The sequence below is a fragment of the Elephantulus edwardii genome, unplaced genomic scaffold, assembly GCF_000299155.1.
Source record: "Elephantulus edwardii isolate Elephantulus edwardi_28Jun2011 unplaced genomic scaffold, EleEdw1.0 scaffold00039, whole genome shotgun sequence".
Taxonomy (NCBI): Eukaryota; Metazoa; Chordata; class Mammalia; order Macroscelidea; family Macroscelididae; genus Elephantulus; species Elephantulus edwardii.
This window is the reverse complement of record NW_006399789.1, coordinates 15,623,298-15,646,123: the sequence shown is the minus strand read 5'-3', so window position 1 is coordinate 15,646,123 and position 22,826 is coordinate 15,623,298. Positions and strand designations below refer to the sequence as shown.

Sequence of the window (22,826 nt, the reverse complement as noted above, 5' to 3'; positions counted from 1 at the left end):
TTGCGACTTGTGACTTGAATTTGATTTTCAATTCTTTTAGTTTAAGAAATACTGAGTGAGTTCATCCCTTTTTATTTTCTGCCTCCAATTCTTTGCATATTTCATTATAACACTTTGCTTTGTCTTTTCGATTAGCTCTATAATCACATGGCATAAAGAAGCATAACAAAAACTTTATAACTTTATAAATACAACTTTATAATGGTACTCTTTGGAGAATATAATTCATGTTATTTACATAGAGTACAAGTCATAGTGGTTCTGTGAGCAACAGATCTAAACCCTGCTTTGTCTGGTGCGTCCTTATCATCCCTGACACATTGCTGCTGTCACTGGGTCAGTCTTTCTCGTTAAAGTCTTCCCCTCTTTGGCTGAACCTCCACCTTTCCCAGCTTGCTTTCCCTCTCTAAGGAATAGCCTCTCCAAGTAACATGCCCAAGATATGTGATATTAAGCTTTGTCATCTTTGCCTCCAAGGAATATTCTAGCTGCACCTTCTCCAATACATACCCATTTGTTCTTTTGGCAGTCCATGGACTATACAATACTCTCAAAGGCACCAGTTCTTCTTTTGTCATCGTTATTCATAGTCCAGCTTTCAGCAGCATAACAAGTGATTGAGAAGGCCATGGCTTGAATCAGTTGTGCATTAATCTTCAAACTGATATAATTTCTCCTCAATAATTTGGAGAAGTCCCTGCTTGCAGATTTTCTCAGTGCAATATATCTCCTGATTGCTGTACTAAGGGTGTTGATTGCAGATCCAAGTAGGATGAAGTTATTGACAGTTTCAATCTTTGTCTATCAAGGTGTTGCCTCTCCATCCAGTGGTCAGACTTTTAGTTTCCTTGACACTGAGGTACAATCCACATTGAAGGATATATTCTTTGATCTTCTGCAGCAAGTACTTCAGGTTCTCCTCACTTTGAGAAAACAAGGTTGTGTCATCTTCATAACACAGGTTTTTTAATGAGTATTGTCTGATCCTCATGCTACATTCTTCTTCATAGACTCCAGCTTCTTGAATATTTTGCTCAACATACATATTGAAATGGTATTGGAGAAAGCGTATTACCTTGACACATTTTTTTGTTGTTGTTAAGTGCCATCAAGTTGTAGGTAACTCATAGTGACCCTATGAATGAAATACCTGAACACTTGTATGACTTTTCATCATTTCTCCAGGTTCCTAGGATTTCCAGAGGCAGGCTATTTTGGAAGTGGATGCCACTCCTGCTTCCAAGCTTATTTTAATCAGGGAGCTCCACCAAACACTGGCCACCATGGGTAACCATTATTGCATTTGACACATCAGTGTCACAGTGTTCAGCTTCAAAGCAACCACAGGTTACCTCTGTACAGCAAGTGGACAGACCAGAGCTGTATGACCTTGAAGAATGTTGGATCAAAAACAATTAAAACAAGGCCTGAGTGTTGTGGATTAAAGCCACCCATCTTTGGCTTGGTAGCATCACTTTCTATACACTAGGCCAACTGGTCTCTCTCTATGCTGTTGTTGTTGTTAAGCGCCGTCAAGTTGTAGGAGACTCATAGCGACCCTATGAATGAAAGACCTGCTCATTCTGTGTTTCAAATCTATTGTTAAGATATTTTTTAGTATAATTTTATTTTGTGATTTTAATCAACATTTACAGAGAAGTTATATTTTCATTCATTGATAGTTGTTCATTTTACCCCCCATACCCTCCCTTCCCCCAGTTCACTTTTTAAAAAATATTCATTCATTGTTGCACAATAACCTCCCCGCCCCCCAGCCCTCTCTGAAATGTTATTCCTGGGCTGTGGTCATACATCTAATGCCTAATCATATATTCTTTTTTTTTCTGTTCCAATGGTCATTATCTGTCCACTCTGATCCTATTCCCCTCCCAATCTCCCAAGTCAGACCTGCTTTGTAACAGTCGTGTTGGGACAGAAATATTTCACTCCTTATGATGTGCTCCAGTGTCCTGCATGTTATGTTGTATAAGTTTGTTGTTTTTCAGTGCTTCATAGTATTCCATTGTATTAATACACTATAGTTTTTCTGTCCATTTATTTGTTGATGGGCACTTGGGTTGCTTCCATAAACTCAAGATCATTATTTGATTCGCATGGACTTATTTTTATTTTCTTCAGCCTAAATTTGTCCTTGTACCTGAGTAATTGATGGTCTGTTCCACAGTCTGCAACTGGCTTGGTTTTGATTGCTGATATTGAGCCTCTCCAACAATTCCTCCAACAGATGTAGTCAGTCTGATTCTTGTGCAGTTCATAACATGGGTTAATTTCAGAAATTATTTTGAGCTTTAAAATAATTAGTGTAATTGGTAGCATAAGTGTTGACCTTTTTTTTTACATTTCTGAATGATCACTTTGTACTTTATTGGTGTTGTATATTTCATCACTTAATATATTATCTCCTGCCAGGGGCATTGATGCACTTTTGGAGTTAAAACCATTAATAGAAGAAATCCTCCAAGGAGAACATCTGATTTTACCTTTTCAAGGAGTTGACACTTTCAGAAATCAGATTGGATTTGTAAAGCTGGCAGAAGGAGATCACTTAAAGCCTCTTCTGGAGATAGCAGGTAAAATTAACAGCTGCACGGTCTTACCCAATAAAGTGAAACTTGTAATATTAATTTGAATGCTAGCTAATTTTGGAGGGTTGTTGTAATCTCATGTATTCTCCTAACTGAGCTTCTTTGATGTTTGTTGTTATAAGTAAAAGAGCTGAGTAAAGGGCCAGAAGAAAAGTTACCTCAATTCTTGGATGTTAGTTCTGGGACTGTCTGGAAGGTAATGGAGTGACCTTAGGCATGCATTTAAACTGTCCCAGTCATAAGTCTAAATGACACTAGTGCTTATTCTGGCACTCAGCATATAATTGACACTTAATAAGTATTGCATGAATAAGTCTTACCGGTAGGTTATTTGGATTATAAAAAACTGTTATACTCATTACAGAGGGTCAGTGGATCATCTTATTTTCTACTGAGATTATTGGTGGATCACTCAAATCCATCCTAGCTATATTTTTACAAATTAATTTTCTGTATGTTTATTTATTCTGTGTCATATTGGACTTAAGATTTTATACTTTGGTTAAAAGGATTAATTCTTTTAACATACAGTTAGCCAGTGACAAGTAGGTGTTTGGGATAGAAAACTGAAAATAAAAAAACCCTAATAAAATCTTCTTACCCTCTTAAGGAGCTTATAGTTTTGTGGAAGAATAAATCAGCAATTATAATACAACATTATTATTTCTACCACTGTGAGCAGGCACAGCCTATCCGAGCACATGGCAGAGGAAGGGTTGTTGTTGTTATGTGCCATCGACTCGTTTGCGACTCATAGCGACCCTCCATACAAGAGCCCTAAACGCCATTCTATCCTGTGCCAACCTCACCGTCTCAAACACATTCATTCCCACCACTCCACTCACAGAATTGATCCATCTCATCGAGGGTCTTCCTCTCCTATGCCATCCCTACACTCTCCCAAACATGATGTCCCTCTCAAAGGACCAGTCCTTCCTTGCAACATGCCCAGAGTATGTCAGACGAAGCTTCAGAATCCTTGACTCCAGGGAACATTCTGGCTTCACCCTCTCCAGGACAAACCTGTTTGTTCTCCTAGCAGTCCATGGTATATTCAACACTCTTCTCCAGCACCACAGCTCAAAGGCATCAATTCTCTTTCTGTCATCAGTAGTCACTGTCCATCTCTCCGATGCATAGCATGTAATTGCAAAGACTATAGCCTGGATCAGGCGCACCTTAGTCTCCAGCCTGATGTCGTTGCTCTTCAGTACTCTTGAGAGGTCCCTCACAGCTGACTTTCCCAATGCAATTTGTCTCTTGATTTCCTGGCTGCTATTACCAAGAGTGTTGACTGTGGAGCCAAGCAAACTAAAACTCTTAACTATCTCAATCTCTTCACCATCCATACTGATGCTGCCAGTTGGCTCAGTGGTGAGAATCTTTGTTTTCTTGATAATGAGCTTCAATCCATACTGAAGACTGCAGTCCTTGACTTTCTGCAGCAAGCGCTTCAGGTCTCCTCAGTTTGAGCGAGCAGGGTTGTATCATCTGCATAATGCAGGGAGGGTGGACTGGGAAAAGTTTCATAGAGGAAGAAGCAGTATTAGAGCAGAGATTTAAAGGATTCCTATAGTTTCTTTTGGTAGACAAGTTGGAGAAGGATATTTCGTGTAGAAAAAACACTATGTGCAAATGAATCAAAGCAGGATGTATAGAAGTAGCTTATTTTTACTAGACTATGAATGGAAGATTTGGGATGGCTCCCTAGTTGAGCACTTAGCTATTAACTGATAGGCTTTTAACTGAAATGTTTCAAATCCACCAGCCACTCTGCAGGAGAGGATATTGTAGTTTGTTTACCACATATACTTGTTTGTTTTGTACATTTTTGCAACTGTGGAAGCCTCTTGCACATTAGTTTCTTATGCACTGTTTAGGTTATATACAGCATGAATTAGTTAACAGAAACAAAAAAAAATATAGGAGGTAATTTATCAAAATATATGCAGACTTATGGAGAAGATATTTTGAATATTATATTTTTTCAGTTATGTTCATTATAATATCTTTCTCCATTTCTTTTATGTTTGTTGGAATCATAGCTCAAGGAGAAATATATCTTTAAAATAAATCAGATATTCAAACCACCTAGACAGATGTTTTACATTTTGGTTTTATAATTCTAGTGAGCTTTTTAAAAAAATTTCAATGATAATTTTAAAAGAAACTACTTGATGGAAATTACCAGTGTTTAAGTCTTTATTTCTAAATTATTATTTCTCATGGTATGTTATGTTAAATAATGTAAGCCATTTGGAAATGCCTTGTATTTAAATTTTCATGACTATTAACCCTTAAGAGAGTAGGCCTTAGAAGGGTTAATTTATCTTGTGGTTTTGGGTTAGAATTGATTTTCTGAAAACCTCGAACCTAGCATGTGAGTTGGCCTCAAATTAATGTCATTCTTTTGTGTACTTACCTCATTCCCAGCTTTATGTTTAGTTTTTCTTTGTCTAATTTTTTTTTTTACTTTTAAATGTATTTCTCTTGTTAAAGTGCGTTTTTTTAGAATCACCTTAATCCTGCTCTTGGGAAAAAGAAGAGCAAAATAGGTACAAGCAAACAAACATGTAAGCATGAACAATGTCTTCAAGTAAAGCAAGGTTTAAAATCAAGGAGAAGGCAATGTTAACAGCTTTATTGGCAAATCATTTGGAAACTGATGCCCTTAGATGCAGCCTGTTCTTCTTGTCCATTCTAGAGAAAAGGCTGGGCTTCACTCTTTTCTTTTGTAATATAAATATTTCTGAGCTCAAGAAACATTTCTACATAGTAAATCATTTATTCATTGTTCTTTTAAGAAGCTCAGTGGCTGCCTGCAACATTGGGAATTCCATCCATTCTTTGCAAATATCCCCACAAGGCAGTTTCCAATATTGATGAAAGATCCATTGTGTGTTTTGGAATGTGGAATCTCCCCAGCTTTAATATGAGTATGAACCCTAGCGTGCTGCTTTGTCATTTTAGTAAGAGCCACACCCCTGTAATTCCTTTCTTGATACCCAATGTATTAGTTGCTGTTGCTTAAAAATATATATTTATATGCTTTTCCAAATATTGGAAAAAACAATAAAATATAAATGGAGACAGTCCCCTTGTGTAATTACTATTTGTTGTGTTCTTGCTTATAATGTTTTATGGGCTATGGTACCATGGACTTCTATTAACATTTTTATGCAGTGTGTAATAAAGGGAAATATTGAATATTTATATGGAAAACTTCAGTAAGTTAAATACCATATACTTATTAATTATTAGGGGTTACTATGTGTTAGGTGTTTTAAGTATCTTCATTTATTTGGTGTTCAGACACTTAAAATTATTCAGGACTTGGACTTTTTATGAATATTTCATATCTTTGAGCACACAGACATTTATTTTCAAAAGAATGCCACAGAATGAATGGGTGTTTTATCCCATCATTATCCAGAAAAAGGATTTATTATTTGTTTTATGATATTTTATATTATTAATCTAAATTATATATTCTAACTTTATAAATAATATTCCATAGATACAATACCCCATTTCTTAATACTTTTCAGTATTTTTCAGTTCATGGCTGTACCTATATAGGAATATTGAAATCTGACATCTTTGACATACTGGGGGCAGATTAGTATGAGTCAGTAGGAAAACATGAGACTTTGAAAGGAAATAGGTATAATGTTTTATAAAGTATTTGTAAAGAAGTTTCATTGCAGTGCAGGTAATTGAAAAATAATTGGAAAATGACAGTTCATGAATAGTCTTGATTTTCCAGGGATTTTTTTCCCCCTATGGAGTTTTCAATTTCTAAGTTACAAGAAACAAATTCCTAGACTATTACATAGTTTTCATGAAAAGAGCACTGCATTTTAGATACTCAGTGCCAAACATTGTTAGGATAAAGAACAATTTAGACTTGTTTGCTGTCTAAAAATGAAAATCATTGTAGGTTTTGAGGTGACAGAGTCTGAACTGGAAAACTTTTGCCAATAGTATCTAAATTCTATATTCAGATATACTGCTATAGATTGTTACTTTTTTCATAAGTGCTGAAGAGACTGAAAAGAACAAAACAATCTTCCCGTCCTGTGTACATGTGGGTTTATAGCAAGAGGTTCTTGATGGGCAGATAAAGCTCTGTGTTTCAGCTTCCTACCTTAACACTGAGTGATCCCATTTTTTCCCAGAACAAATCCGCCTCTTCTCATTTCCTGGCATTATACAATAGCTCACAGAGCTGAGGAACTATTGAAATTATGCATTTACATGGCATTTCCCCACATTTTTACAATGGTGAAGTGGCACTTAAAAATTCTTTATATAGAAATGATATGTGATTTCTTTCATTTTTCCAGCTAAGTGTAATTTTGTTAAGAAGATATTAGATTGAGAGATTTCGAAAATTTAGCCTTCTACAATTATAATAGTCTCTGCAAATCCCTTTTTAAAATGAGGAAAGTGCCCTTTTTTTAGCATGATGAAAAATTTCAAGAACATTTTTTCTCCTCAGAGAGAAATGGTAAGTTTGGAGGATGTCCATTTGAGCATCACATTGCCTTTTGTGTTCTCCCTACCTTTACCTAGTGGTGAAGAGTTGCACGGCCAACCTGAATGTGAGTGATTCGAATCCACCAGCTGCTTCATGAGAGAAAGATGGGCAGTACTCTTCCATGTGATTTATATCCCCTTAAAATCTGCTGGGGGTTCAGTTATGAGTCTTCTGACTAATTGCCACACAACAACCACCACCTCTACCCAAAAGGAGAGAACCTGTGCTTTGCTTTCTGTTTTTTGTGTAGAATCTGTTTAGTGCTGATATATTTAGACCCCTCTGTTGTTGTTGTTGTTTTGTACCATCAAGTCAGAACTGATTGATAGCTGACCCTTCAGTGGGTTTTACACAGGAGGAGCATGCCCATCCTTCTCCCACAGAACCACATACATGCCTTTGGGATTCTCTTCACTAAGCCACCAGAGCTCCTTTGGGCTCCTCTAGATCACTCCATTGCTAATGGACTCTTGGAATTCTAACCTCCTAAAGTTTTAAGACTTCACAGTAGCCTGAAGTGAAATAACCTGTAGAACATCAATGAATACAGTCTTCAATATGTTTTACATCTAAACATTGAGACAACAAAAATTCTCACCATAATAATAGATGTGGAAATTGATTGAAGTTGTTAGTTAACAACTTCATTTTCACTTACAATAATCTTAGTGGCAACATACAGAAAATCAACAGATGTGTTGCATTGGGAAAAATCTGCTGTCAAAGACCTTTCCAAAGTTATAAAGAGTAGGGAAATCAGTTTAAAGACTAAGGTGTGCCTGATCCAAACTATAGTATTTTCAGTTGCTTCTATGCATTTGAAACCTGAACAGTGAAGAAGTTGGAGGAGTGGAGAAGAATTGGTGCCTTTGAATTGTAGTGTTGGTGAAGAGTACTGAGTATATCCCATAAGTTACAAAAAGAACAAAAAAGGTATGTTTGGAGAAGGTATAACCATAGCTCCTCAGAGGCAAGGATAGTGAACTTGGACTCACATACTTTAAACATGTTGTCAGAAGGGACCAGTCTTTAGAAAAAGTCATCATTCTGGCAAGAGTTGGAGTGAGTCACAGAAAGAGGAATTGACACAGTTACTGTAATGATAGGCTCAAGCCTGTAGGAGTTTGCTGATGGCACAGGATAGGGCAAAGTTCAAATCTGTTGTTCATACTGTCTCTACGAGGTATAGTTAACTTGAGTGGCACATAATAATAACAGTATATGGTATTGTCAGTCCCTGCATTATGAGTAATATCCTGCCCAGAATTTGTGTTTATGTCAAATTCATATATAAATTGGAACAGTTATATATGATCATAACAGTTACTCAAGTATTTCCTTAGTAGACAGTATATAGTCTACCTTTCTGTGCATAACTATATTAAAGAAATACTCCCAAATATACTGGAAAATCTTTAACAAAATATAACACTAATAATGCATGTCAAAGTAGCTGTACTTTTGTTTTGAACAATTACATGTACCTCAAATTTTTAATGTAAATAGGCTTTATAGGGACTAGTTCATAAGTATGTGGTATGCATAAATCATTCATAACTGAGACTTCCAGAAATAATTGAAAATATCTCTGGTGACTTAGTGGTAAGGAATTACACTGACAACTCAAATGTAGGTGGTTCAAATGCACTAGCTGCTTCTTAGTAATGAGACAGGCAGTCCCCTCCCGCGTGATTTACTGCCTCTGAAAACCTGCAGGAGGGTCACCTATGGGCCGGTGCTCAAACAGTGGTACACAACAACAACAACATATTAATACTTACTATAAAACGTTTATAATTTATTTTGAATTCAACAGCATGTCAACCTTTGTTGTGAAGTATATAATTCACTTTGATTGTTGAAATAATCTAGAATGAAACACTTTATGCACCATATGAAAAGAAATAAGAATCTGCAAGTAACAGTAAAAGAATGATAACAAAAATCATATGCCTTTGATCTCTCTAGAGTTTTAGTTGATTAAAAAGTAGCTCTAAAATGTTAGTATTTATTTTAATAATATATGTGACATAATTTTACTGTAATGCCTGGTGGCATGAAGCTGTGCAGAAATCCCAGAGGCATGTGGTTCGAATCCACCAGCTGCTCCATGGGAGAAGGATGGGGAGTGCCCTCCTGTGAGATTAACTGCCTCTGACAACCCACTGGAGGGTCAGCTACGGGTCATTTCTGTTCCATGGCAAACAGCAACAACAACGAGAAAGCATGCATACAAAGAGCTTACGGCTTGCTGCTTAACATTTCAGTAACATTTTATCTGCATCCTGAAATATAATATGTAACTTAAAAATCTATTAAGAACAAGGAAAAAAAGCCATTGTTGTTGAATTGATTTTAACCCACAGTGATCCCCTATGACAGATGGCTCCATAGGATTTTCTTGAATAATCTTTATTTAAGCAGATTGCAAAGCTTTTATTTTATATTGCTGGGTGCCTTTAGACCACCAATCTTAAGTTTATTAACCCAGTGCAAACCATTTGTGCCATTCAGGTACTGCATAAGTATATATATTTATTGTTGTTACATACCATCCCACCAAATGTGACTCATAGTGACCTTATGAACAACAGATCAGAACCTTGCCCTATCGTGTGCCATCCTCCCCATCTCTGATATATTCGAGCCTATCCCATCGAGTTAATTCATCTTGTTGAGAATCTTTCTCTCCAATGATGAGGACCACTTGATTTGTACTGACTATCCCTATTAATAAACTTCTGTGGTTATGCTGAAATAAAAAACATGTGAGCATGTAAACATCTCTCTCAGCTTTAGAGAAAAGCAGAAATTGCCAAAGAAGTATGTATTCTGCCAAACAGATGCAACCCTGGGTCTGCTCACCGATCAATGCCGGGGAAATTGGAGGACAGCTACCTTGCTAATTGACTGGAAAAGATCCATTTGTTCCCATTCTCAAGAAAGCTGGCCAAACAAAATGGGGAAATTATCTAACACTCTCATTATCACATGCAAACAAAACATTCCTGAAGATCATCCAAAAATCATCTACAGCAATTCATTGACAGAGAGCTGCAGAAGTTCAGAGCAGGTTTAAAAGAGGCTGTGGTACAAAGGATATCATTGCGGACATCAGATCAGTTCTAGTTAAAAGTAGAAAATACCAGAAGAATGTTTATTTGTGCTTTTTTTGACTACACAAAGGCATTTGATTCTGTGGATCATAACAAAGTATGGCTAACACTGAGGAAAATGGGAATTCCAAAACACTTAATTATGCTTTTACGGATTTATACCTAGACCAAGAAGCTGTTGTTTAAATAGAGCAAAGGGACATCTCATGGTTTAAAATCAAGAAAGATGTGTGTCAGAATTGTATCTTTTTCTCCTCATTCTGTATGCTGAGAAAATCATTCCAGAAGCTAGACTCTGTCAAGAAGAGTGTCGCATCAAGTTTGTAGGAAGTTTCCTCAATAACCTGTGTTGTGCAAATGATATAACATTGTGTGCTGAAAGTGATGAAAACGTCAGGTACTTCCAGAAGATTAAGGACTACAGAGCTCAATATGCATTGCATATCAACATCAAGAAAATGAAAATCCTCACCACTGGGCCAATAGGAAACATCAAAATAGATGGAAAGGAGATTGAAATTGTCCCTGATTTAATCTTAAATAGATCCACAGTCAACACCTTTGGTACCAGCAGTCAGGAAATGAAGAAAAGTATAACACTGTGAAGGTCTGCTGTCAGGGAACCTCTCCAAAGTTCTGAAGAGTAATGATGTTACTTTAAAGACTAAGGGGTGCCTGATTCAAGCCATAGTTTTTCCACTCAACCTGCTATGCTTCTGAGCTGGACAGTGAATGACTATAATAGAAGAATTTATGCCTTTGGACTGTGGTGTTGGAAAAGAGTACTGAATATCCCATAGACTTCAAAGACCACATATGTTTTTCAGAAGTATAGCCAGAGTGCTCCTTGGATGCAAAAATGATGATACTTCATCTCTTATTCTTTGAGCATGTTGCTAGGAGAGCTTATTCCTTGCAAAGTAATATCATGGCTTAGGAAGGTGGAGGGTCAGTGGAGGAGAGGAAGACAGACCCTCAGTGAGATGGATTGATACGAGGGCTGCAACAATGAGCCAAACTGTGTCAAAGAGGATAAGGATAGGACATTGTTCAGATCCATTGTTCATATGGTCATTTTGAGTTGTACATGACTCCATGGCACTTAACAACAACAACCCTGAAATACAGTTTTGTTGAACTTAATCTGTACAGTTTACTTTGAGACAACTTTTGACTTCCTTATTTACATTTTAAGTTAACTTTTATTACTATTATATATTTAATTTATCCAAAGAATATATCTATATATAAAAATATATTTGAAAATTTTAAAGCATCACTTTTTCTGTGTATATGTTATTGTTGATTACCTTTGAGTCGAACACGACTCATAGCGACCCTATGAACAAAAGGCCTGAAGTCCCTCTACAACTTTTGACATTTATCAGAGTTCCTAGAGTTTCCGGAGGCAAGTTGTTTAGCAAGTGGATACCATAAACACACAACATATATACATACGTGTAATGAAAGAGAAAACAGCATTTGCTAACATCTTAAAATTTTCCTTGTTAAATTGTTCATTTCATTATTCCTTTATATAACAAAGCCTTCAAATTTTTTAAAAATATTAACTTTTTTATTATTAAATTTTATTTATTTTAATGAACATTTACAGAGATTTTGGGTTTTCATTCATTCATTGTTGCACTATTTTTTCTACCGTCCTCCCCAGTTCGTTCTTCTTTTTATTCCCCCCCTATAACCTGTTTTAATTGTCCCATTGCCACAGTGCTTGTCAAAGCCAGTTCTGAATAATCTCTTTTGTCAGTGTGTCCTTTGCCATTCCCTATCATTCCTCCCTGAGAGACTTCACCCTGATTCATAAGGAAAAAGGGACGGCATATTCTCTTAGCTACTTCCTGCTGAAAAGGGACGCTGTAGGTTTCAGGGTGAAGATCTTCTCTCACTACTCTAAAGGGCCCCTTTGGCAATAGGAAACACATAGACTATTATGGAGATTGATTTTGGGATTTAGATGCACTGTTATCAGTTGTGCTTAGCCGTATATATTCATATCCTTGAAGATTTATCATGGAAGTGTTGCAGCCTAGAAGACACAAATTTAACTTACAAATTAAAAGTACATGAGTCAAAAATTAAAAAGCAATAATATTCCAAGTAGAGGCTCTAAATCAAGACACAAATCAAGTTACGGAGGGAAGGTAGTTCTTACAATAAAAGGCCTATTGACTAGCACTTTGTCTATTACAGTGTAAAGGTTAGGAACCACAAGATGTAGAGGCTCAACTATGTCATTTATAGCCTTCAAATATTTTTTTAAAAGTTTTTAAAAGACATTTCCTTCAGATTATGTTTATCTTCACCTGTGAGGTAAATGTTATTACTTAGGAAGCAGCACTCTTGTCTGCCTTTTCAACAGTAGCTGATATATTTGCTGTACAGTTTTCTATTTAGTGTGTGAAGGAATGTCTGTGGTGCTGGAAGAAATGGAATGATCTCTTCAGTTATTCATAAGCTGCTCTTCCAGAATATAACCTAATATAGATGAAAAATGATATAGTTTTTCACAGGAGTAAAATATTTTTTATCTGAAAACTAATATTTCTGTAATGATTACTCATACTGTTTAGCTAAGAAATAGATTACACTGTGTTTTGAAATGTAAAGGTGAATGCTAAGCAGTACTTTGACCAGTCGGATCCAATTTGGTGGTACACACACACACACACACACACACACACACACTACTTTGAAACAGGAGGTGTTTTCCTTTTTCCTGCTTTGTTGCACTAGAGAATACACTGCACTAAAACCCAGTAAAACCTCAGATGTACTTTGTGAAAAGAGTGATTAAAACAATATTGTGAATAAATATCTATCATCTCAGATTTCAGCCTCTGAGAATATTAGAATTTGGGGCTCAAAATTTGATTTAGGTGAGATAAGACTGGTCTGTCCATTTGCTAGGCAACTCAAGGTTGCTGTGATGTTGAACACTGTCTGTGGGCCTGGTTGATAGAAAGCTATGCTACCAAGTCAAAGGTGGGTGATTTTAATCTGTGGCCCTCAGGCCTGGCTATAATTGTTTTTGGTGAAACATTCTTCTACGTGGCATAGCACTTGTCTGTCCATTTGCTCTGTAGTGGTAGCTCGTGGTTGCTATGAAGCTGAACACTGTGACACTGATGTGTCAAATGCGATAATGGTTACCCCTGATGGACAGTGTTTGGTGGAGCTCCCCGATTAAACAAACTTGGAAGCAGGAGTGGCATCCACTTCCATAATAACTTGCCTCCAGAAACTATGAACTTGGAGAAACTATGAAAGTTAAACAATTGTTCAGGTCTTTCATTTAGGGTCACTCTGAGTCGCCTACAACTTGATGGCACTTAACAACAATCTGGTTCCATTCAGATTACAGTTTTAGAAACCCTATGGGGGCAGTTCTATTCTATTTTATAGGTGCATTGGCCTGATGGCAACCGTTTTGGTTTTGACTTGGAGCTTTTGGTTAAGTAGTACAAAGGGAAAATAACTTTCAGATTTTGCAAATGTGGTGGGAGAATTTTGAGATATGATCTGAATATAATTTTTTTCCATGTTTTTGGATTTGAAGAATCTGTAAATTTGTTCCAAAGTCACTAAAGGAAAATTCAGGATAAAACACTCTGCTTTCCTTTACACTTTGCAATACAAAAACTGTTTGTAGAAAAATGGTTTAATTGTACATGGGATGAAACAATAACAACTCATGTTCCAAATTTCCAGATAAGGATTAGCTTTATCACTCTTCCTTTAAAAAATTTATTTATACAAATATCTACTAAAATTCAATGGCGTGTCTCCCTTGAAATGTGATCTGAAGAGATTTCCAGGCCGACTATTGCTGTCTGTTGTCTCAGAATGTCCTCAGAAGGCTCCGTCATAATCCAATGACACAAGCAAAATCTCAGAGTCCTTTATTTCAAGAGGAAGAGGGAAAGAAGAACTGTTCAAACTTCGTCTTCTTTCCTTGTGCTTTGCGATTGTGTCCTCCCCTTGGGCCTCCTTCTCCCATAGCCACCTCAGCCACCAGAGCCTCTCTGTCATTGGCCTCCAAAGCCACTGTTGCCCTCAGGCTTGGCTCAGTTCGAGGTCATTTGGTTTCCATCAATTTCACCAGCTTCCACGGCCTCCTTGGCAGTATTAGCATCCTCCTCATTGTGGAAGTCTGCAAACCAAAGTGTTTAGAGCAGGAACTGGTTTCCCAGTTGGTGACTATCCTGGCATGAACTGAACCACCAGGTGACTCTTTGGTGGTATCTTCAGATAGACTTTTTACAAAGAGGATTTTGGTGGCTGGTTTGAGTGTTAGGTGAACCCTTCAACCTGATTGCTCTGCCCTCAATTTCTGTTTTATTATAAGATTTTGAAAATTCTTTAACATCTTTAAATGAAGCAAATTCTATAAACACATACCCTTTGTTATTGTTGTTATTGTGTCCTGTGGAGTCAGAACCAACCCATAGCTGACCCTCCAGCAGGTTTTCAGAGGCTGTTAATCACACGGGAGGAGACTGCCCATCCTTCTCTCATGGAGCAGCTGGTGGCCTTAAACCACGTGCCTTTGGGATTGTTCACTAGACCACCAGAGCATACCCTTTAATTTGCCATTTTGGTTCTGAGGCACGTTGATAGCAGTTGCTTTCTCACGTATTTCTCGAAGAGTTTCTTCTCCTGCATTGTAGGTTGGCAGCACCTGCTTTGTCCATTCCCTGGCTCACAGAGGAAGATCTCTACCGTTGACTCCTTTCTAGTGAATCACAGTAGTTTACCTGGTCAACCTTTGGCGTTGGAACACAAAATATTTAGAGAAAATATTTGTCTTTCAGGGGACTTGTTGCTAAGTGTACTAGTGAAGATTACTTGCATTACTCTCAGTTCCAAATCAATTAAAAAAGAAATCTAAAACTAACCTACACAGATCACAACACGAAGGCATTGTTTAAAATCTTCCATTTTTCCATCTGTTTGTGTTTTTCTGAACCACTGTTGATGCTAACTTAGACTCAAATTTACGTAAGAGTCAGAAACCATCTAACTGTTCCCCAACCTTTTCATCTGCTACTAAGGTCTCTTAAAAGGATTTCAACTTCGCCTGAGATGGGAGGAGGAGGAGGTGGGGGCGGTGGTGGTGGTGGTGGTGGTGGTGGTAGAGGTGGCAGAGGTAGAGATTTAAATAAAGGGTGGTTTTCGTCATCCTCAAGAGGAAAAAAAAAATAGGTTGCTTAAAACTGGAGTTTCTGATTTATCTCTCCAAGGGCTCGACTTTTCCACCTCTGTGGTCCTGATTTTGACCTTTGACTCGAGGGCAGTAGAAGGGATATTGACTAACCATTGATCTCTGTTCCCCGTTTTTCCTCCAAGGTTTTCTCAGCATCAGCTTCCATCTTAAATTTGAGATAAGCAATCCCGTTACTCTTCACATCTTAATCTTCGCAGATTAGTCAGTCTGGTCTCCATACTTCAAACGCTTCTTTTGATTCTTCCTGAGTGACTTTTAAGGCACATTTTTGGCCAAAAGTGTCCTGGCCTCTCGATCTTTCTGTCTTTTCTCTTTTGTCTCTATAGTTTGATTTCATTGTCAAAGACTTTTAAACCAGTGAGTTCCAAGACTCTTTCCAGGTTCTCAGCAGACTCAAAATCCATATAGCCACACTTTCTAGTCATATAGGTTCTGACATCTGTAACTGTGAGATCATTTTTAGCAAAAATATCACTGAGACCAGTAATTTTTTCTTGTCAAGTTTTAAAAAGTTTTTTCTATATGCTTTTTCTTTTATTAATTTTTAAATTTTACATTAGTTTGCTACAAAGTTCATATACATTGGGTTTAATACTGTTTTCCTTTACTTTGTGTTTCATACAATCATTCTTATTCATTATGTTTTATAAAGTAAGTCACCATTCAACAATGCCCACTGTTACCCTGCCTTTCCAGATCTTCACTGGGTGTTTCTCATTTTCTTTCCTTCCCTCCCTCAACCCACCAAATTATGTGATTTTATGATTTCTCCCCACCCCCTCACACCTCTGTTCCCACACCTTCCCCCCTTGGATTTCCATACACGTTTTACTAGTTATCCTTCTGTTTTTACAATAATGGTCCTATGCAGTATATGTCCTTATGAGACTAAGTTTGTTTACTCAGCATAATGCCCCCCCAGTCTTCCCGAGTTATGTAGTAATTTTCCAAATCATTGCTCCTGAGTGCTATGTAGTATTCCATTGTGTGAATGTACCACAATGTCTTAATCCATTAAATTGTGTTTGGACATTTGGACTGTTTTCATATTCTTTTGATTGTGAATAAATGCTGCTGTGAACATTTGTGTACAACTCTCCATTTGTGTTTCAGGTCTAATTTCCTTTGGAGTAGAATAGCTGGATTATATGGAATTGCTATGTTCTGCTTTTTGAGGAAATGTCAAACTGCCTTCTAGAGTAGTTGTACCATTTTACAATCCCACCAACAATGTGTAAGAGTTCCTATCTTTCCACATCCCCTCCAACATTTACTACTTACTTTCTGTCCTGCTAAACTTTGCCACTGCTACTGGGGTAAGATGCTATCTCATTGTGGTTTTGATTTGCATCTCTCTCATTGCCAGTGATTTTGAGCATTTCTTCATGTGTCTGTTGGACATCCGGATGTCCTCCTCTGTGAAAAATTTTTCCATGGGAGACCAGTTTTGAATTCAGGAGCTGATTTGTTGCTGTTAAGGTTTCCAACAAAGGGATTGAAAGTTGAAGTTGGCTCTATAGCTTCTGCTTTCTGTTTCTTGTCTTTCTGTTTGGTCATTCCCTGTCCAATTTTCCACATACTTCTTTGACAGGTTCTTCCTCCTCTTCACCATCATCCCGTCATTATCCTCCCCTTTGCCGTCGTCTTCATCCTCAGCCACATCCTTAGCTTTTGCAAAAGGCACTTTGGCAGGAGCTTTCTTTCCTTTTGCTGATGTGGCCTCCCTAGTTCAGAGTCATCTTCATCATCATCTTCCTCCTCATCCTCCTCATCGTCCTCTTTCTCTGAGCCGGGGGCAGCTGCTTATGTTTTAATCATCTCTGGCTCAGATTCATCTTCCTCCTCCTCATCTTCCTCATTATCTTCCTCACTCTCATCCTTCTTGCCATCCTCTGCCCTGTTGGCTGCCACAGCAGCTAGCTCCCTGTTTACCGGAGGTGTTACCACGCTTGGTCTGGCACGGCACCCTTGCTGCCAGGTGTTGTTACAACTCTGACAGTGTAACTGCCTTCTTGGCTGGTAAAAAAACCACTGCCTTTTGTGTTGGGGACACAGTCACTCTTTTTGCGGGCACTGTAGCATTCTTGCCTTTTTTCTGAGGAATGACAGCCTCATCTCCACTGCCTTCCTCTCTTCATCATCATCTGACATGTCTCATCCTCACTGTGTTCTAATGTCTCCTTGTGGGGAGGAGCCAACTTCTTGGCATCACCTTGCTTTTTACCAGCTTGTGTGAGCCCCACCAGGATGGCACCTGGGGGGGGTGATGGAATGTGTCAAGGCCAGGGACGCAGGGTGACCCTACAGGACACTAAGCAGGGCTGATGGTGGGTATGAGTACCAAGGAGCCTCAGTCACACACACCTGACTGCCAGCTAAAGCTCAAGACTCTGAACTGATGTATTTTTGCTTTTATTTCCTTTGTTCTTTGCCCAGCTCTCTCCCCTGCAGTGGTACCTGTGTTTTCAGAGACTCAATATACCAGAAAAGGGAGACAGATTTTAAGCACAGTGATACATTCATCCTACCACTGATTTCTAATAAGGATTCCCTGTGTTGAGTGCAGAAGACAAGAGTGCTCACCTTCACCATCCCATGAACAAAACTATACGCACTCAGATAAATCTGAGAGCCGGAGGGATTGGACTCCAGTTCTGAGAAGTGCCTGTAGAGGAAGCAAACCCCAAATTCACTGTGGCCTGAGGGTGGCAATATCAGCAAAGAGGAGATGATCGTGGTGTGTGTTGGGTGGCTTCATAGTGTTCTGACTCTTTCGCTCTTTGCCTAAGAAAATACTGGTTCTGTGTGTTCAAGAGTAGCAAAATTGTATAAGCACCAATAAACCCCATTGAGTTCCTAGTTGCACTATTGTAGTATGGCAGGTAGTAGGATGAAATCTTTTGTATCTGAGAAGGTGAATACATTTCAGAGTTGTTATGTATGAGAATAAGAGGGGTTTTACCTGCCAAAAAAATAAACATGTTGCTTGTCTGAGGAGATATCATATGATGACCCAAAACCCAGATCCTGGATCCCTGTTTAAACACTGTAACAGTCCATTAATGCCTTTTATTCAACTAAAAAAATAGAAAACACCCCCAAAATAAAAGCAAACAAGACAACTCAGGAGAAGAGTACTTAGAATTGCTAGTGATTAAGTTTCTTCTACTGAGAAGACGTACGTGTTCTAATTGAAGTATAAAACAAAAAGCCTGTTACCATTGAGTCATTTCTGTAGGAAATCCTACTTCCCTTTAGAATTTTCTAGGCTGTTTCCTTGATGGGATTTTACTGGAGCATCTTTTTCCCTTGGAGCAGCCAGTGGATTTGAACCACCAGCCTTTTGTATATTAGCAGCTGAGTGTCCAATCATTGTGTCACCAGGAGACCTGTAGTTGAGTTTGCCTGGGGTGGGGGTAAATCACCTCAAATTTAACTGCAAACAGAAATCTTTCTTGGTTAAAAGTAATTTCCAGTGTAAAGTAATAGGTTCTTTTTTGAATTTGTATTTTTATATTATAGATAAGTGTGTTGGGGAATGTTGGGGAGGAAGGGAGGGCCTCTGGCCAGGACAGATCACCTAGCTCCAGATAAGTGCAAGCCTCCCAACAGAAAGCTCCCCTGTGTTTGGCTGTACCTGCTTGAGAAAGCTCACCACCTGGGGAGATGTCTGCTGTGTCTTTTTTAGCTGGGAGTGGTCCACATGTGGCTGAGGTTCTCCTATCCAATCCACATATCCCACATCTGCAAGCCCACCCTATCCTGTCTTCCTGTTTACTTGCTTGTATATAAGTGCACTGCAGCCACCAATAAAGTTGAGCTGGACCGACTCTCTGAACAGCTCCTGGAGTGGTGTGTCTCTGTTGTGCTTACTCTCATCAAGGTGTTGCTGTTCGTTGCTGGCAAATGGACAGTGACACAAGTGGTTAAATGCTCACCTACTAACTGGAAGTATCCCAGCTCCTAGCCACTTTATGGAACAAAGAGAGACAGTGTGCTTAGGCCAAATTTATATCCTTTTATACACAGTAGGATGATTTTACTCTGTCCTGTAGGATTGTTATGAGTTAGAATCAGCTCCATGAGCTTGATTTTAGTTTTGTATGTTCCAATAACATTTTTATGTTTACTTTCTTCAGAGGTGGCAAAACAGACATTTCAAGCAAAAGGCATCTTAGCAGGAGAGAGCAGAAGTTTTAAACCTCATTTGACCTTCATGAAATTGTCAAAAGCACCCTGGCTCCATAAGAATGTGAGTTCACATTTTTATCCTAAGCCTTGTTTTGTTTTACCAGGCCACACCATCCTTAAGCATGTCTGGGACACAAATGACACTTATGATGGCTTCTGATGCTCTATCACTATTGCTCTGGGGATCCCAAATTGGTCCTAATCCTCAACAATGTTTAGAGGCTCAAAAAAAAAGGCTAAGTAGATACCATTACAGCTGTGCCCTCCTTTGCCTTGTGGCTATTGGATGCATATACTGCAGCTGTTTACACTTGCTATTGCCTCGACTGCTTTGAACTTTCAAAGCTTTGAGGCGATACCCAAATTCTGCTTTGCTGCTTTATTTATTAGCTGATAGTTATTTGCAACCTGTTGCTCTCAAAGCTGTCTCCACTGGCCTCCATGTATTGATGCTGTTCACTGCACCGAGTTATTCAAGATGGGAGGCTTCTGGAGCCTGCCCTCCCTTTACTACAGATAGTTAGACTCTCAAAGAACAAGACTTTGCTCTTTGAGCTCTTGCCTTCATGAGGACTTGGAGCAAGTGTGTTAGGGACTGGCTGAGGCAGGCGTCAAAGTCCTTCTCCTTGAGCATGGTCAGCAGTGACACACGCGAAGGAACGTGTTGTAGGGCTGCTCCTTATCTCTGAGTGATCTTCTGCCTTCTCAGGACATCCCGTCCACCATAGAAGTTGAGAGATTTTTTTTCTTGAGATTCTGAACATTTCTTCCAGAATCCTAATGGTACCCTTCTTTGTTTTTCCCGTCAGTTTAGGGCGTATTCAAGTTAAGACATGTACTGACCTCCTGTGGTATGCCAGAGTTTTCAAAACAAGATATGCAGATTAATATATGCTCCCTGCTTTTTCTGTCCCTTTTCTGCAGTAAAGACAGATTTATGGCTTTAAAAGTGAAGTCCATGCTTCTTCGTAAATAGATCTTCTCTCTCACACACACACACACACACACACACACACACATCTTGGCATAGTTTACATTTACTTGTGCTCAGAGAGCCTTTTCTTCTTCCTTCAAATATGGGTTCGAGTGACTGACCAGTCTGTTTTACACGAACTGTTGTTAAAGATGCCCCCCCAAAAGGGACCTTGCATGGCTTTTTTATAACTGTGCCATAAATTCAATAATAGCTATATTAGGTACTATTCCTGAGTATGCAAGCTAAAAGTAATCTGTCTATAATATATTTTGGAATTATGATATCTTAACAAAATGTATAGACTGATAGTCCACTTTTTATTTGTATCTTTCTTTTGCATTCAAATGGATTGTGCTCACCCAGTGGTTTCATACTTAATCACAGAATGAAAAATCAGAATTGAAGGTAACATTCCCATCTCAAAATGTTTTTTTTTATCTTTATGGAATTAAATTTGAAGTGAAAAGGACCCAAAGACCTTTATAAAATCTATGTTTATTTTAGAATCTGTATTTCAAATTGCATCTAAGTTGTCCCTTGGCAGTTAAATTTCATAGAACTGATGCCTTCACTTTAGAGAAAAAGGAATATTAGACTCAGGAAAATTGAGAGACTTACCTGAAATCACATTCTCTTTTGTTGCAACATCCTTTGTAAAGTTCTTCTTACTTAATTAGCAGCCTCATGTCTGGTCAACTGCAGTTCATTCATTCATACATGTTAAGGACTTCCTAGTCCAATTAATGTTAACAAGAATTTATTGAGGGCCCACTATATGCTAGGCACTAGGTGCTAGGCATAAATACCTGATCAAAATAAGAACCATCCCTACTATTTTTTTCTTTCAAAATAGTATATAGCATTAAAAGAAAATTGTGTTTTGTTTAGATTAGAATATTAAATATAGAGAAAATACATTTTAATCTTACAGCATTAAAAAGCAATGATGCCAGTCTGGGGACTAACATCCACCTGATTCAGGTCATAGTTTTCACAATTACTTGCTATGCATCAGTGAACTTGACAGTGACTAGGGTTGACAGAAGACTTGAAGCCGGTAAGTTATGGTGCTGGAGAAGAATATTGAATATACCATTAATAGTTAAGAGAACAAACAGTTTTATCTTACAGAGCTTGAAACCAAGCTGTTCCTTAGAGAGTAGGATTTTGAAGCTACATTTCATATGCACATGTTGCCAGGAGAGACCAGTCCCTAGGACATCATACTTGGAATAGTGGAGGGACAGCACAAAAATGAAGACACTCGATCAGATGGATTGATGCAGTAACTGGGGTAAAACGGATAGGTGTGTCAGAGTCACGGAGACTGGCTCAAGTTAGAGCTGAGTTCAGAGCTATTGTGCATAGGATCTCTGTCACAGAGACTTGATGGCACCTAAAAACAACAACAACAGCAACAATAACAACCTACAGTGGTTTTTTTATATTCAGTAAGTGCCTTAAAGAAATCTATTCCAAATAATCAGTAGAGTAGTATTCTTGGAAACATGTAAGCTTAAATATATGTAGCAGTTTACGCAGTAAATAATTGGTCTTATGGTACAAGATTAAAACCAGTAAGAAAATATGATATGCATAAAGGTAGATTTCATTTATTTGCTTCATTATTATTTGTGGTTTGAAATATCTGTTGTTTGAAAGTATATGCAGTTCATAAGAAAACATCTTGAAATATTCATATCCTTGAGCTAAGAAAACTGCTGCTGAGATGACTTAAATCATTCAGAAGAGAAAATTCTGATGCATAAAAAATGTTCATAGAAACACTAAGAGAAAAATTAAAAATAACTTTCACAAAAGTAAGGTCAGTTGATCTAAACATTTAATGAAATAGATAAATATGAGAATTATTTAACAGCATAAAAGGTAAATTAAATTTGGATTTAAAAAATTTAATTAAATTTTTTGTTGTTGTTGTTGGGTGCCATAGAGTCAAAACTGACTCATACCTGCCAGCCATAGGATTTCTACTTGTGTGGGAGATTGCCTCTCATTCTGCCAGAGTGGCTGGTGGTTCCAAAGTACATGTCTTTAGATTGTCAGTCCAGATTATTATCATTTGGCCACCAGTGTGTGTGTGTACACACACACACACACACACACACACACACACACACACACACACACTCTA

The 22,826-nt window shown here is 38.0% G+C and overlaps 1 protein-coding gene and 1 pseudogene across 1 annotated transcript in view; one reads left to right on the top strand and one right to left on the bottom strand.

Moving 5' to 3' along the window:
• AKAP7 (A kinase (PRKA) anchor protein 7) overlaps positions 1-22,826 on the top strand; it is a 184,675-nt gene that overhangs the window by 38,873 nt on the left and 122,976 nt on the right. The window contains exons 5-6 of the mRNA XM_006885026.1: positions 2,431-2,591; positions 19,647-19,759. Of these exons, the coding sequence (XP_006885088.1) occupies positions 2,431-2,591; positions 19,647-19,759 (274 nt within the window). The remainder of the gene's footprint in view (positions 1-2,430; positions 2,592-19,646; positions 19,760-22,826) is intronic.
• On the bottom strand, positions 14,309-18,737 carry LOC102856957 (annotated as a pseudogene).